General features: G+C 39.4%; 1 protein-coding gene across 3 annotated transcripts; it reads right to left on the reverse strand.

Annotated features, from left to right (window-relative positions):
• Positions 1-1,937: 1,937 nt before the first annotated feature.
• Positions 1,938-6,135, reverse strand: LOC100702982 (parathyroid hormone-related protein). Of its 3 annotated transcripts, XM_019361742.2 has the most exons (4): positions 5,882-5,997; positions 3,934-4,561; positions 3,666-3,771; positions 1,938-3,130 (listed from the first exon to the last, which is right to left on the reverse strand). In XM_019361742.2, exons 3-4 carry the CDS (start codon positions 3,767-3,769, stop codon positions 2,734-2,736), a joined length of 501 nt encoding a protein of 166 aa, XP_019217287.1. In that variant the 5' UTR covers positions 3,770-3,771; positions 3,934-4,561; positions 5,882-5,997; the 3' UTR covers positions 1,938-2,733. The 3 variants fall into 3 exon arrangements, with proteins under 3 accessions (XP_019217287.1, XP_003443941.1, XP_005451021.1); XM_003443893.5 differs by lacking the exon at positions 3,934-4,561 and having other exon boundaries at positions 5,882-6,014; XM_005450964.4 differs by lacking the exons at positions 3,666-3,771; positions 3,934-4,561 and having other exon boundaries at positions 5,882-6,135.
• Between the last annotated feature and the right edge of the window lie 10,735 nt (positions 6,136-16,870).

Here is a 16,870-nt window from a genome sequence, read left to right on the forward strand (position 1 = left end):
TCTTGATAATAATATAGCATTTGTAACTTTTTTTCAAAGACTTTGAGGGAAAACTTACTATGAGCACTATACAATATAATATAATAATGAATCAGTTATTGGATAAATAAAAAGATTTTCAGAAAATGTTGTAATCTTATATGATTCATGGAGTTCATGGAATGTGTTTGTATTCTGAAGCGCTGGTTAAAATAAAAAAGCAACTTGGTAGTGATCTCAAAGACAACACACGGTCACAGTAGGCTCTTAGAAATTGAATTTTCTAGCTCAGATTAGTTATTGATGATGCAAATAATCCGTTGTGTTGTCAGAAAATGTATATATTGCATACATACATATATAGGATATAAAAGAGTACTGTACGCTCAGTTTACTTATAATGGGTTGGATCCCCTTTTGCTCTCAGAACTGCCTTAACTTTTTATGTTAAAGATGCTTCTCAGGAATTTTGGTCCACGTTGACATGACAACATCACACAGTTGCTGCAGACTGGGGATGTGAATCTCCTGTTTCATCACATGCCAAAGGTGCTCCAGCAGGTAGAGATCTGGTGACTGTGGAGGCTGGTGAGTGCAGTGAACTCATTGTCACGTTCAAGAAACCAGTTTAAGATGATCTGAGCACGTTATCCTGCTGGAAACAGCCATTAGAAGACGGGTACACTGTGAAAAAGTGACTACTGGGCAACATTACTCAGGTAGGCTGTGGGATACAAGTGATGCTCACTTCATTTCTAAGGGGCTCAAGTGTGATAAGACGATATCCCTAACACAATTATACCACCAGCAGCTGGAACCATTGATACCATTGATGGAGCCATGCTCTCATGTTGTTAATGCCAGATTCTAGCCCTACCATCCAAATGTGACAGCAGAAATCTAGACTCATCAGACCAGGCAACATTTTTCAATTATTCTGTTGTCTAGTTTTTGTGAAGTTGTGTAATTTCTATCCTTGGGTTTTTGCTCTTAGCACAGCACTCGGTTCATCAAGGTTTGATTGGTCGTGTTGTATGAGTGTATTTCCAATCTAACCATTCTCCTCTGATCTCTGGCGTCAAAAAGGCATTTTTTACCCAGAGAACTGCCACTCAGTGAGTATTTTCTCTTTTTTAGACTATTCTTTGTAAACCCAGGAGATGTTTGTGTTGGAAAATCCCAGTAGACCATCAGTTTTTGAAATACTCAGACCTGGCCATTTGGCACCAACAACCATGCCATGTTCAGAGTCACTTAAATCACCTTGCTTCCCCAGTCTTAAGCTTGAACTTTAGCAGGTCATTCAGGTCATCGTGCCTATGGCTAAATACACAGGGTGTGACTGGTTTATTAGATAGTTGCATTTGTGAGAGGCTCAACATATCTACCTAACAAGTTGCCCATTGAATTCAGGATTTCTAGGTGATACAGACCGACACAGTTCACTGCATCATAATGTTGTAATGTGACACCCACGAGGAGCTGGCAATGCCTGGTCAAAGGGGGGTATTTTGCTGATAATCATATGATCAGGTCTGTGGTAAAAAACTAAAAAAAAATCATCTTTTTTTCATGTTTGTTCTAAATTCATCCTCTCTAAAGACTTGAGCTGTGACTTGAACCATGGTTTTGGAGGATTATTAGTCTCTTAGTAATTTACCATTTCTAAATTTTCTCCTATTTTCTACATTTTTATAATTTGAATAACAAATTCATAATTATCAGTGCCTTTATAAGCTTCTTTTTCTTTTTTTGTTTTTGCTTTTTTTTTTTGGGTCTCACACTCCTCAAAAATTAAATATTCAAAATATTAAATGCTTTGTTTTAAGAAGGAGTACCAATTAATCAAATTGTTTGAATAATTTTTCTCAGCAAATCATTCTGGCTCTTTCTTAATGCCAGATTTTCCATTTGAGCTGCATATATCCTGGTAATAAAGACACAGAGAATAAAAAAAATAGCTCTAAGGACTACATATTTAATGTTTGAATAACTGGAAAATTATACAGTATGCCCTCAGTGCACGTGCAGAACATTGTCCAGTAGATGATTCTGGCTTAATGTAAAAGAAAAATCCAATGTTAAGTGATTGAAGTGGGTTTAATGAAGCGTACGCTGAGTTATCTAAGGTGTGAAAGAAAAGCAGGACCATCATAGAAAAAAAAAAAAAAAAATACTAAACCATAATCTCAACCACAAAAGAACATAATACAGGATATAGCTAAAGTGCATTATGGAATTTAGTCAGCAGCACTGAAATACATTCACAAAATAAATATACATTTTAAAGTACAATAAATTATGAACTGATGTATTCATTGACCAGTTTGTTGTGTGTAAGTCCATAACGGTCAGCACTCAGAGCCAAACAAAAAGCAGGTTGCCCAGCATCGCATTATTTGTAGAAGTTATCATGTATAGGAAATAAATACTTCCTCCCGTGCTCTACTTGCGTACATCTGAAACTACAAAACATATCACTGCTTGGAAGTAAATCAGGGCTGCAGAGTTGTAAAGATTTTCCAAATAAATATGGACCTAAGCAGGTGTTATCATGAAACTAAAATGAAGTGTGAGATTGTTTTACAAAATACAAACGACAAAGCCAAATATTAATATACAAGCACAAACTCAGGGTTATGATATGAAGTGACTGAGTCTGGCATCGTTAGAGTCTGTCAGGCATCAGTCAGCCTGCGTCAGTGTCTTAGTGCAGTACCACATAAAGGGTACTGTTTTTTTTATTTTTTACTTTTAGATAGCCATCCGTGGTGGCGCCTTTGTTAGGACAGACCGTGCTCGCCTCCTCTTCTTGTCGTTTTCTCTACGCCGGCCCAGCCTCACCTTTTTTTTCCTCTTGGTGGCAACTTTAAGTGACTCCTTATAAGCCTGAGCTTTGTTGGTCTCCTGAGGGAGGTTAGGGCCCACTCTGTCCTGCCTGAACCTGTCAGAGAGATCTTTGGTGGCCCCAGAGGGCTTCTGGTGGTTTCCACTGAAGCTTTGGCTCGAGGTTCTGCTTTGCGCAGGTGGAGCACGATCATCAGCCGTGTGCACCTCCTCCAGCAGCTCGTGTAGCCACATGCGGCGCGTGTACTCGTGTATGGTCCGGCCCTTATCATGCATCAGCTGGGCGTGGCCTACTGACCTCTTCCTTACAGCAAAAAAAAAAGTGCCAAAGTTAGATTAAATTGTATCAGAAACAAAGGTGGTAAAAAAAAGCCACATGATGGACTATTAGAAATCTGATTCAGTCTCTGATATCTCTTAGATTACTGCTGAATATTAATCCCAGAGGAATATATCATTTCCTCTGGGATTAATAAAGTGTCTGATTCTCAGTCAGTCCCTGATTTAAGAACTTTTTTTGTTCCAACTTTGAATTTTATTTGACATCTCAGTGTTACGTTAATGTACTTTTATAGTTTTAGAAGTGGTTGGCTAGTACAAATTTAAGGTCAGGCTTTATGAAACCTCAATACAGTAGGTGGCAGCATAAACAAGTGTGAGAGCTGTCACTAATCTGAGTTTGATATGGACCTAAAACAGAGAAAACATCCCGTGCCTTACTTTAAAATATTCAAACTCTAGAAATCCTCAAATATTTTTTTCATAAATTGCCAGCTTTTCGAGACCTTGCATAGAATTTGTTTATTCGTTTTTTTAAAGGTATCATAAAGGTAACTCACGTTCTGCTACTAAGTGCATCAACTGGTCTCCCATCGAGAGTCACCGGAGAGCACAGCAAGAACACAGCCAGACTCCACTGATGAAGCACGACTATAGAGCACATCCCTGAGGCAAACACGTAAGCAACACAATAAATATCATCAGTCTCTCTAATGAGTAATGAATTAATCCTAAACCGTGTCTGTTTTTTCAGTAGTTCGTTTCATCTGAAAAATGACACACACAGCCTTTAAACAGTCCTCTAAAAATATAAACATTTAAACTTACTTTTTTTCCAGTGAAAATCCCCCCAAAAACCGTAAGCTCTTAAGTGTTGATGTTCTTGCAAAAATGATTTCACGAAAAAGATGTGTGAAAATTAATGTGCCAAACACAATTTGGCCCATTCAGAACTTGTGAGCAGATCCATTGGTGTAAACGCAGCCTAGGGAAATCCCCTCCGAGTCGGCTCCATTAATTTGCCTCCCAACAGTGTGTGTTAAGCTATTTATTTCTTCCCAGTGTCCAAATAAAAGTGGGATAAAGATAGAAAGAAGAGAAGCCCATCAGCTGCAGAGCCACAACTCTGCTCAGTCCTGCAGTAATCTCATGTGAAGTCGCACTGAAGCATCATCTGCGGTGGTCAGCGCTGCTGAGCGGAGCTGAGAGCTCTGTGTGTGAGCCTGTGTGAGTCCGTGTGAGAACAGGCACTGAGAGAAAGTCAAACTCCTCTTTGGGTGAAGATGCATGCGCTACCTCAGCCCCTACCCATTAAGTCCAGTGCTAACACCCTGCCCAACCTCCCAACCCTCACCTCACTCTCGCTCCCCACCAACCCTTCACTCACACCTGCTGTGACATGAACGTGGCACCGATGCAAAGTCCAGTCACACAGCAAACAGCGTACTGAAAAAAACTAATGAATAAACATATATTTAGATGAATTTCTATGGAATTTCGCCATACTTTCTAAATACAGTCTAATAAGTATTTTTTCATTGGGTGCTCAGAAATGACAGGTGTGCACCAGTGTAGGTAATCATGAGTTACCAAGCAGAGAGTGAATGGTATAAGGGGAGGGGCAGGGTTACTCCAAAGTAAACAGCCAGGCCTAACCACTTTCCCAGGGGAGAATGACCATAACCTCAGAGAAACCCAACCCACAGCCTCTCACTGCAGACCATTCAGTTCACCTCCACTCTGCCTCTGCAAACCAGCTCACCACCGAATGGTTACAGTGGGTTCTGAGGTATCTTTCATATTCAGCTCATAATGAGACTACTGAGGTTTGCATTAAGGCAGCTGTATACAACCTGAGGTTCACTATGCATATTCAGGTGCTGAACCGAGTCTCGAGTGCCTAGTGATTTAATAAATGCACTTGTTAAAGCTTGGCACTCTCACGTAAGAGGTGCCTCTGTGACTAAAAGTGCATGTATTTTTAGTCTCACATTGACAGACAGTGCATCATGTCCCAAGTGTGGAAGTGCATGCAGAAAGAAGGAGTGTCTTTTTTAAATATAATGTAGTGCTTATATTTGAACCTTTGTTTTTTCCTGAAAAGCCTGATGTACACAATCAGACACTTGCAGTGCTACTGTGAGCAATAAATTGCACAGAAATGCCAGATGTAGCAAAAATAATAAAAATTAAAACTCAAATATACAAATTGACATTCAATTTTCAAGTGCACCAAGTTTCAATAACATTAGAGTTTCAAAATAATACGAATTTTCTAGCAATTATTTCATGGGTCAGGTTTTACAGTGTTAATTTGAACTACAACTCCTGTCACCATTTGAAAAGCTGGGCTAAAAAATAAGTGAAAATTACATTAATTCATAATTTATTAGACCCAGTATGCAAACAAAGGAGTTTTTGGAATAGTTTCTTAATTCGATGATTTCATATAATTGCACATCTCACAAAACAGATATGTTTATGTTTTATCAAACATGCTACCAGCGCCATGCTAAAATGCTAAAGTGCTAAATGCGGCATTGCTAATTGTATTGAGCTAAATAGAACTCTGCTGCTTTTACAAGCTTTGTCACTTTTTAAAAAGTCTTTAATCATGCATGCTTAGTCTGGTATCTGTGACAGCAGGCTAATGTTTCTGTATGTTTACGACAAAGCACATCACTGGATGCTAGCAATAGAGTTAACATAGCATGGAGGAAGCTAGTCACACTGCTACGCCAACAACTTTTGTTTGATTGCAAATTTTTTGACTTACCCGGAGTTTGCGTGGCTCACTAGTTCAGATGGTGCTTTCCCTGTTGGTTTTCGTCCATGCTTACGTTTGTAACATTTCGTCAGGAAGATTTTATTACACGTGTGACCATGTTTTGTTGTCGCCTCAGTTAATATCATATTGCCTGTTCCTTATGAGCTCACCTCCACAAGATGAGGTGCACTCGCAGTAAAAGCAGGTAAGTGAGAAACTACCATGACCATAAATGACTGCTGTATGCAGTAAAGACTCTCACACTAAGCTGAAATCAGAATAATGGAAAATAAATATTACTAAAAGTAGTTAAATAGGAAATCCATATTTTCATTTTTTATTAGACCCATTTTCATGATGTAATTTTTGTCGTCTGCTTGCAGAGTGAAATAAAGCCTCTTGATTTATTGATCGAATCTGGAATCGGTATATTTTAGAAATCCATATACTGTTAGCATTTATGTAGTTTGCTATTCATATTTTGTTCCTTCCTTTGTGTTTTTGATTAATATTTTAAACTCCCCTGTGTCCGTTTCTGTGTGTGTGGTCTGTGAGATTTAGTTGCCCGTTGACATTTTGGTTTAATTGTGTTTTTTTAATTTATTAGCAATTATCGCTGTTTATATTATGCACACCTGTATTTTAAGCCTTTTAGTTTGTGTTCTCATTACTGTTTTATGGAGTCTATTATTTGTACTTTGTTTCCTCAGTGTTCTTTTTGTTCAGCGGGTCTGTGTATAAAAGTTGTCCTTTGAGTTAGATTCAAGTTTACTTTGAAGTTAGTTGTTTCCTGTCTTGAGTTTACTTCCTCCCCTTCCTCACTGTCTTGATTGTCTACAGCTGTGTCTAGTTTGCCCCAATTGTCTCCACTTCCTGCGTCATCTTGTGTATAAATAGTCTTCCCCTCAGTCTTCATAACAACAACTGTTGAGTTTCCCAGTTTGGTCCCCTCTATATTCTGGATTTTGTTTCCTTGCTTGCTTGCTTTTTGGACTTTGTGTTTCTGATTCTTAACCAGAGCTAATGAAATTGGTTGCTTTCTGTTTTCTTACTCTGTCCCCTGTGTTTTGGGTTCTTTTAAAAGACTTTCCTATAACATCAGCTGTCTGACTAACTGTCATAAAGTTTGGACATAACTCCAGATTTAGTCTTGTCTTTCTTAAATATCGTTTAGGTTGCTGGGATATTTGAATTGCTTTACTGATGAATTTTGTCACTCACTATTTTGTTTTCTTTCTTTTCATTTGGATTTTCTGAAACCCAGTGGTGTGCCTGCAGTTTATTACAATAATAACCAGCACTTATTCACACCATTTAAATGTAAGTCTTTTTTATTATGTAAAAAAATGCAATGTAATGTACACGATGAACAGACTCCGCAATTGTTCATCTATTAATATTTATATATTATTTCTAAAGCTGTGAATACAGTTTATTCAAAATCCTGAGTCATTTATGTAGTTGCTGTAGCTTGCTGTTTTACTGGATGGAATAACTGGCATTTCTCCTCATGAAAAGGAACCATAAATAATTTCTGCGTGCAGTGATGATTAGTAGAATCACTTCAGGGCAGTCTGGAGACCAGTTGGTGGTAAATTATTTAATAGAGGGCTCTGTATTTTACAAGCAGTCATGATTCAGTTCAGCAAGGTGTCCAGAAAGGGTTTGGGGCTAGGACAAATATATGGCGGACCCCCCTGCTGTCTCCCAAATTTTAGCTTTCTTCTCCTGCCAGTGAGTCTGCCCCAAACTTCCAACACTTAAACATTTGGTAGGGAAAAAAATACCTCATCTGATTCCATTCTGCAAAGACTTTACCTACAAGAAATATGAAAAAAATCCCATTTCCTGGCAGACTGCAGCATATGGAATAGGAGCCAGGAAAGCTGCTTTTGATTCATGCTAAATCGCACTCTCAACACAGAACAGTATTCCTGTCGGGTTTTCATCCTTTTCACGTTGCCCCCACTTTACATTCGCACATACAGAACATATACACACCCGCCCACTCTACTTTCAAAAAATGTGGAACCAGCCGATATTGACACACTTTGCATTCACAGAAACACCTTCATTTCATCTTTAAATTCAGACTTCACCATCTATTTTTAGATGCTTTTTACCCATTGCCTGCATTGGCCCACCCTATTAGGTCATAAATCCTGTCTCAAGATGCAGTCACAGTTCCTGCTTTTGTTGTGGAGTTGCATTCAGAGTCACCATGTGCATGTATAATTTTGATTTTAGCAGTTCCCTATGATTGCAGTCAACATCCCTTATTATATTATAACTATCTCAAAGTTCCTCTTTAACTCTGAATGCTGTTTGTTCTTAAAGAGGGATTAAAACATTTTATAAAAAATAAAAGCAGTAGAATTTCTTTTTAACATCTGTAGTTTTGTATAAGCTTGTTTGAGATAAATATGTGACAGTAATCAGCTGCAAGGAATAAAGTTTTAAGTTTTAATGTGCGTTTGATAATGGTTCCTTTATTACGCAGTCAGGACTTTGATCGTTTGGCCATTTGTTCACATGAGAACTTCAGGTTTGTTATCCTGGAAAACCTCACTTGAAGAATGACTTTTGCAGAGTTACTTTCCCCTCTTAATGGTTTTTTAACGGCGAGTTTCTGTATGGACCATTTCAGTTAGTTCATTTGAGGCATGCTTCATAATGTCGAATTGTGGGAAGTTGGAAGAGTTTTCTGCAGATCATTCACACCTACCAATCATAACTGTCATCCAAGGAATGCTCTTTATTCCTTTTTACCTTCAGCTATTTTCATCAGCTCGGCTACAGGGGCCCATTTTTATTCACAAGTACTCCTGAGACAAAATGTTAAATTGATCCACTCTGTTTTCTTTGCGTTTGGTGGTTTATTGATGCTTAAATCATCACTTATTTAAGAGCAGGTTTTGAATATCAAGCACATACTTTAGTGAATGAAATGAAATCTGTAGTAAGTTGAAGGAGTTTTCGTTTTTTTAACAAACTCACTCACAAATGGAGGAACCTTTAAAAATGCATACCCCTCTATGAAGTGTAAATATCATGTTTATAAGTCCTTTGGCTGTGGCACATTTAATGCATTGCTTTTGTACTGTATGATCATAATATTTTAATAATACAAGCATCAAATTGACCAGATACTCAGCTCAGCTCATACAATATATTTAACAGTTTTTGCCTAAAGTATAATTTTGATTTACTTTCTTTTTGGGGTATTTTTTTGTATACTTTATACTTTATTAATCCCCTGTAGGGAAATTACTCTCTGCATTTAACCCATTCACTCAGCGAAGCAGTGGGCAGCCAATTCAGTGCCCGGGGAGCAGTGTGTAGGGACGGTACCTCAGGCTAGTTGTTCGGTGAATTTGGAAACCCCGACCGTCCGATCATGGGGCGAATGCTCTGGCTACTGAGTTATCTCCCCATCCTGACCTGACCTGTATTATTTGAGCTTCTAGAATGTCAGGAAAAAGTTGGGACACTGTGTTAAATGTAAATAAAAATGGAATCCAATGACTTTCTAATCTCAAAAACCCATATTTGGTCAAATGTTCAAACTGAAAGGAAAAAAATGTAGAAAAATAAGGTCATTTGGGTTTGATGGCAGCACCATGTCTCAGAAAGTTGGGTTGGGATCAACAAAAGTCTTGAAAATAAGTTGTACTACAAAAAAAACAGCTGGAGGACCATTTTTGCAGCTAATTAAAATAACTGAGAACAGGTCAGTAACATGAGTATGAAAAGTATTAAGAGTGCACATTAGTTTCTCAAAAGTAAAGACAGGCAGAGGTTCACCAGTCTACAAAAACTGCATCTACAGATAATGTTCCTCAGCATACAATTGTAAAGACTTTGACTATCTAATTATTTACAGCACATAATATCATCAAATGATACTGAGAATCTGGAAAAATCTCTGTGTGGAAGGGACAAGGTGGAAAATCAGGCATGGAAATCACTGCATGGGCTCAGGAAGACTTCCAGTTCACCGTGACAAAGTTCACAAAAAGTCAGAATAAAGCTCTATCATGCAAAGAAGAAGCACGTGTGGACAAGATCCAAGTTTTAGAACATGAGAGGTGAAAACTGAAGCCTGGGAGTGACAACCAGGTGACATCTTTTCAGGCAAAGTCATTTTTCAATCTCTCACTTTGTAGATGGTCTCTGTACACTCATTTCACAGACAGCTCCGCATGGACACTAGGAGAAAGGGGAACAATATAGAATTTTTACGACCGATATTTGGTGATTTAAAAAATCAGCCGATGTTTTTTTCCCTATTATTTGCCGTTACTAAGATCACATGGCAATGATGTTTAGAAATAATCATTTTATTGTCACAAGTCTACGCATTTACTGGCCAGCTCTGCTCGGATGAGCTGGTTATTGTGTTTGTGGAGTTTCAAACAGGTGGTGCCAACAGGGAAAATGCAGAGTGCCCCCTGATGGAAAAATTATGGAACATCAACACTCACAACATCTCTTCTTTACTTTTTAAAATTTGTATTAATTGGCCGTTATAAATGTCAATACTGATATATCAGGAAATAGCCAATATCGGGATCTTAAAGTTGTTCTTGTTTACCAGATTGAAGGATGACTTGTTTTATTTTAAACAAGCTCATAGTTTGTTGTCTGCCTTAATGATATAATTTGAAAGCGGTGTTATTGATCTTTGAACAGCATTTTGTATCCAGGGTTTCAAATATGATACATTTTTTCCAACTAACCTAAAAACAAATTTTTTAAAATTAAACCCATCCTATTACCCAGCCCCTTGTGTGTGTTACTTTGACTCAAAATAACATTTTAAATGCTTTTTTACCCCCTAGAATCTACATACATACGTTTGACAACGATGTGGCTTTATTTATCACTCATTATAATGTGCCAACATGATCAAGGTCTGTAACTATTGTCTAACAACATGATCAGCTTGTCGATTTTCCATTTGGCCTTGCAGAATTCACGCAAAGTTTTAAATTCAGGGTTCATTGCCATCCTCCATCCATCCTCAAGATATGCAGGAGGTTAGGTTAATTGCTGATTCTAAATTGACTATAGGTGTGATCGGATGGTTGGGTGGATGTTTACTGTAATTCCTTTGTGTCAGTCACTGAAAAAACTGGATCCCAACAACACTGTGAATGTAGCTCAGGGTGTTTAACACAGTATTTCACACCTCCATCTCCATTGTATAACATATATCAATTCACAGCTTTTGGGTTTGTTTCCAGCTGCAAATACAGACTTTCACCCACAATGCACAATAGCCTGTTCAGTCAGAATGTCACAGAAGGGTCACTGCTCCCCGCTTTAAGAGGCGTACATCCTGAACATTACCTAATTCCTGTTCAGGGTTACCCAAACACGGCCTCCTCTGACATGCATTTATTTGATCTGCAAGTAGCTGCAAGATTTGTCTGTTTCTGCTGCCCAATATATAATAATCCTTCTCAGGTAATGCTTTGGGGCCGATTTCTTATTTACAACTCCTTTTTAAAAAAATGTTAACCATAAATGTCAAGCTCCTGGAGACAGTGAGTCGGGGAGGTCCTGCCAGGACAAAAGCATGCTGTCCAGACTCAGTCTACAGCATAGGTGCATTAAATCATTATTTTTCAGACAGGAAATCTGCCATTGGACATTTTGCCTGTAAAATGTATTTTTAAGATTAAATGATTCCTGCCTGGCATTGCCGAAGTGTTCTTACACTCATCTATTCAATGTTAAAGCTTGTCTCTAGTGAAAACTTAAAATGTTGTTCATCTTATGATTAATCCGTGCCTGATCAAGGTTTACTTAAATGTGATTCAGACTGATTCAAAAAGGGAAAAAAACAAGTCCAGAGCTCGAGTCTTTGACCTGGCCTTATGCAGAGCCCACCACATTAGCATTTTTCTCTTGGCAGATGTTAATGGTGAGGTGCCTGACTCTCTGCAGTAGCCCTGTGCTTGAGGCTCTAGGGAAGAGGGGGGGGGGGTTCTTGCTTCTTACTCCTTACTCACCCACCCCCAAACCACAATATGCTCAATGTCTGATGCCCCCCTCTCATCTGACCTCAGAGGCAGGTCCCAGGGCAGTTGGACGTGGCTTAAAGCCCCACAGGGCCACCACCAGTGACCACCACCACCCTCCTGTCCCTGACCTATCACCCAAAACATTACCATAAACTGCTGCCCAGGTGCCAAGCATCACAGACACAGCCGTGCTTGCAGTTATATGCTCTGCACTGACTCTCCGTGTAAAGATAGCTTTGTCTGAGGGCAGAAAGAGGAGCTGGTGGAGAGGGAGAAGCACCCTGGTTTATAATTGCATTTTACACGCGACATTAAACCTACTGTGGTGTTTTTACGTTTTGTGGCTTGGGGCATTGCCCGTGGAACGCGCCCCTACCCGCTGCATCAACTACTGTGCAATATTTGAGGCTGATGAAAAATGCGCCCGCCAGTGTGTGAACTGTTTTATAACATGCCACAAGCCAGCGTGTGCCACGTCCTTTACTCACTTGACAAATCACGCCGTTTTGCGTTGCGCCAGCCCCTGTGAAAATTGAAGAATCAATAGAGGTCTGAGGGAGAAGACCACACACACATGGTGTTACGGTAATGACGGGCTGAGTCTGTTTGTTTGCACAAGCGAAGAGCAGGCTCAAATCATTAATGAGTGCTTTGCGTCCAGCGTGTAACCACAGCTAAGCCAGTGGGTCAACAAGGTAGGCCAGACTAACCACTTTGTGTGTGTCGCGCGCATGCATGCGTGTGTGTGTGTGCTTGAGAAAGAGCGAGAGAGACAAAGATCTGTACATTTCTGCATGTCTTTGAAAATAAAATTGAAATCGTTTATTATTAAAACGTGTCTTTTTCTTGATGTGTTAGTTGCTCTTCCATTATCTAGAAAGGCTCACTATAAAGTTTCTATATTTAACATGGTGCTATATTTATTTGCGCCGTGACACGCAAATGCTGTTTTGTTTTCCCAGTGAGTAATATTTCTGAGACATTTCGTTGTGAATATTTAAACACGTTAAAAAAAAAATGCTTCACTTGAAATTTCCAAATCGTTATAATGCAGTGTTAGCCAAGTGCACTTCAGCGACTCAAAGCTGATGCATTTACTGTAAATGAGCTTGTCTCTGTTGGTTTCCTGGCCAATTACTGTACAGTGAACTTAGGTCCTGTATTTATTTATCCATAGGTTATTTTAAATGGACTGCACTCAATGCAGAGGCCTTGTTGAACGGTCTTGTCCTCCCAGCCTGCCCTGGGACATGCTAGCAGTGCTTGGCAGACAGGCACGGATGCTGAAGGCAGCCTCTGGACAGCTTTATCCTGAGTCGAGCGAGGCCACCCGCTTCGTTCTCACCAGGGCACAGTGACTGGCACGGCACTCCCAGGCTTCAGTTTTCACCTCTCAATTTTCTGCTTCTCTAAGAAAACTAGAGAACACTGAACACTGTTTAAAGCCCAGAGTCCATGAGAGGATATCAACATTACAAGAGAATAGGAAAGTTCAAACTTGGCATAATACATTAGTGAGCAAATTATGCTTTAAAAACTTTCCAATAAGATGATAATTAAGGGGATTAAATACATGCATAATGGTTAAGATACAGTTCCCAAGAAGTGTTGTCCAAAATCAAATGAGCTTGTGCTGGATCTCAATGGCCACTAGGAAAGTTATACATAGAAGGGGAGGAGAAAGATGTTTTTCAGATGATCTTTCTGTGCAGCAACAAGGTGCTGAAAGATTTCTCAGAGATTTTACTGCTTGCACATCCATGATGTGGGTCTTCCATTCCACCACACTCCAAAGGTGCTCTACTGGGTTAAGATCTGGTGATGTCATGTTCAAGGAACCAGTTTAAGATGATACAAGGCAAGATTGATCCATGCTCTCAAGTTGTTTCTCCCATATTCAGAGCCTAACATCTGAAATCTAGACTCATCAGACCAGTTAGCAGGTAGGCGTTGTCACTCTTACCCAGTGTGGTCTTCTGCTGCTGTAGCCCATCTGCTTCAAGGTTATGTTAGTAGAGATGCTCTCCTGCATATCTTGGCTGTAATAAATGGTTATTTGAGTTACTTTTGCCTTCCTCTGCCATTCTCTGTAAACCCTAGAGAGTGACATTTGTGGTAACAAGGAGTTGGACACTAACAAAGTGACTAGTCGGTGTATACTCTAATCAGCTGCAATCAGTAAAAAAAAGAATTGTTGCTGCAGTGCTATCAAAGATAAATTTTAAGTAAAACATTTACTGTTACGCCTTACTCAACAAGGCAATCAAAACTAAATGAAATTAAAATAATATTAAAATAAAAGGTGCATGGCAGTCGGACAACACGTTTCAAAAGAAGCTAATTCATTGTCAAACTCACTATTGCTATTAAGAAAAAAGGTATTTATTGGCAGGTTTCAGTATTAGGCCTTCAGCAGAGCTCTCTAAGAGTATCTATTAATTCTGCTTTATTCAACTATGGGATTTGTTGTTTTATTGAAAACACTTTCAAGTTTGTTTATAAAGCTAAAGTAGTCAAATGTGGTGAACAGTGACATCATGTCCTTTTACTCACAACCACATCTTTTGTTACTGGGGTTTTTAACTAACACAGACAGACAAACATTTAAAATTACATGAGCTCAGTCATCTAAGTATTGAGACACAATAAATTACAGCAGCAGTAATAAATGACTAAATGAGAGGGGACACTGTTCATGGATGTAGTGTTTATGTCTCTGTAGAGCTGTGCAGACGAACGGATTCATAGCCTAATAAAATTAAATGAAGACCAAAGTCAAGCAGGTAAAATAAAGCTACTGTGGTTCACAAATGAAATTAGAACTCTGTATACATTTGTAAAAGCATCAGCATTCTGCCCATTTAGCTGTTGTATTAAATGTGATTGTCTGGCGTGATAGTATTTTAACATAAACCACAATATCGCATTTATAAACTGGCCCTTTAAAGTAGCTATTTACAGTCTCTTTAAATCTTTATGAGGCATGTGTTTAGAAGTGTTGTGGCATTTCGTTGGCCTTCGGTTGATGAGGCATGTTCAGTATTTTTCAGAAAGCTTCATACAGAGAAAAATATCTCCACCCTGTTAGCAAAAACTCAAAAATAAGTTTCCCTTTCATAAATTGAAAACACGTGTTCGGCCTTGGTGATGTAAATGTTCAAAAGTGTTAATTTACTAATGAGCAGTGAGTCCATTAGACATTCGATTACATACTCTGGGCAGGAGGTAAATCAACACTGCGTCTAATTCAAACATGAGCTCTGGCCAGGCAGCTTGTTTTCTGTCCGACTGTGGTTTTCCAACAGTCAAAATCCATGAAGCGGATTTGCTCACAACAGCCAACATATTTCTCCAATCTGCATCCCCTTGTAAAGCAAAGGAAGGAAGGCAGCGCTCACAACTGTTTGTTTTGCGCTGCCCACGGTCTCACAACCCTGTAACATAAGGCCGGGCTTTCATTGCCTCTCGGCTGCATGAGCAAAAGGGAATTAGCTTTTAAAAGTTTGTTTTGTGAGAATTTTAAATAAAGAAACACTGATTTAGACCCAGATCCCCTTTCTCTCAGATGGGGTATGGGTTGTGTGGGTGGCTTTGGAAATACTGAGGCAAGCTGAACATGTTTATGTTACACTGTCCCCAAGGAGAGTCGAGCTTTGTGGTGCAGATGGATTACAGGGGGAAAAGAGCTGTTGTAGACGCTTAAAGTTCAGTGTTAATGGTGGGAGTGAAGTGGCTGTGTAGGTGTGATGTGTTCATTTCACAGGTTGCTGGCATTTCTGTACACATCAGTGAGGGGAAAGGGGGGGATTCCCACGCCTGCCCAAAAGGGTGTTTAAAGGTACAGATTTTAAAGCTGCACACAGTGGGTCCCATGTGTAAAGGAACGCCTATAATGAGCCCACGGGGAAATATAACCCGAGTATTTTTCCACTTTTTAGCTCATTGTTTTGGTTTTGCCACTAAATTCAGTCTCGCCACTCTACTTTGCACAAAACCTACTTAACCTCGCCAGCCCTAAACAGCAGTTATAGTTAGCCAGCTAGCCAGAGAGCATAGCAGAATAGCAGAATCTTTATTCATTCTATCCCTAACCCAAGCTGAATATCTTCCTGTTTCCAGCACTAAGATAAGGTTAGATATGCTCGAATTTACCACCACAGTGATTTCTTTTCTTTCTTGGCAAATGAATAAATAAGTGACTTTAACAATATTTACACCTAGCATCCACAATATGTTCCAGTGGGTTTTTTTGACTGCATTTTAATTTGAAATTTTGGTTGTGTTTTACTATGTACAGGCAAAAACATTATAAAAGAACTGATTTTCACAAATGATGATGCTGGCATCAGTATCCCTTCCCACTTGGTATTGGTTTTGAGGACACCTCACCTGACGCTCACTGGCTAATGACGTGATTGACAAGACATGAGCCAATGACTCTAGTAATTACTATCATTTAATGTTATATTCGGAGACTGGGTACATGAAGTCTTCGGGACAGTGTTTTCCACTAGTACCAACTCAGCTCGACTTGACTCAACTCAGTTTCGGATGTTTCCCACTAGGAATGAGTATCACCTATCGTGTGTGGGGTCGTTATTCCAATGTGGCCGAACGTCCTGTGACACCATTTGTATGCGACACAAACACCACAGCAATGGAGGACGTCAAGGCAATGGTATACCTGCTGGCTTTTGGTCAGACTCTGATACCACAGTGTTGCTCTTTGTGCAGCCTTTTCCCTTGCTGAAAGATTTCAAAAATGGCAGTTTGGATTTTTGTGAAGAAGATGCTCTCATGACTCATCCAGTGAGTCACTGAGTAGCCAATCCGTGGCAGGCACTCTGACCTCACATTTTCCGATTCCTTGGAACCCTGCACAAGGTACAAGGTACTACCACCTAATGGAAAACCCTAAAAACTGAGTCTAGTCAAGCCGAGCCAAGCAGGTATCAGCAGAAAACAGCTA

Source organism: Oreochromis niloticus, linkage group LG7 (assembly GCF_001858045.2).
Source record: "Oreochromis niloticus isolate F11D_XX linkage group LG7, O_niloticus_UMD_NMBU, whole genome shotgun sequence".
Classification (NCBI taxonomy): domain Eukaryota; kingdom Metazoa; phylum Chordata; class Actinopteri; order Cichliformes; family Cichlidae; genus Oreochromis; species Oreochromis niloticus.

Bases quoted from the DNA above. Each gene is read 5' to 3' on its own strand.
- LOC100702982 (XM_005450964.4), bottom strand. From the start codon at position 6,018: ATGATATTAACTGAGGCGACAACAAAACATGGTCACACGTGTAATAAA. The intron at 3,131-5,881 runs GTAAGTCAAAAA...TTTTGCTGTAAG, and splicing joins GTGAGCCACGCAAACTCCGG to GAAGAGGTCAGTAGGCCACG.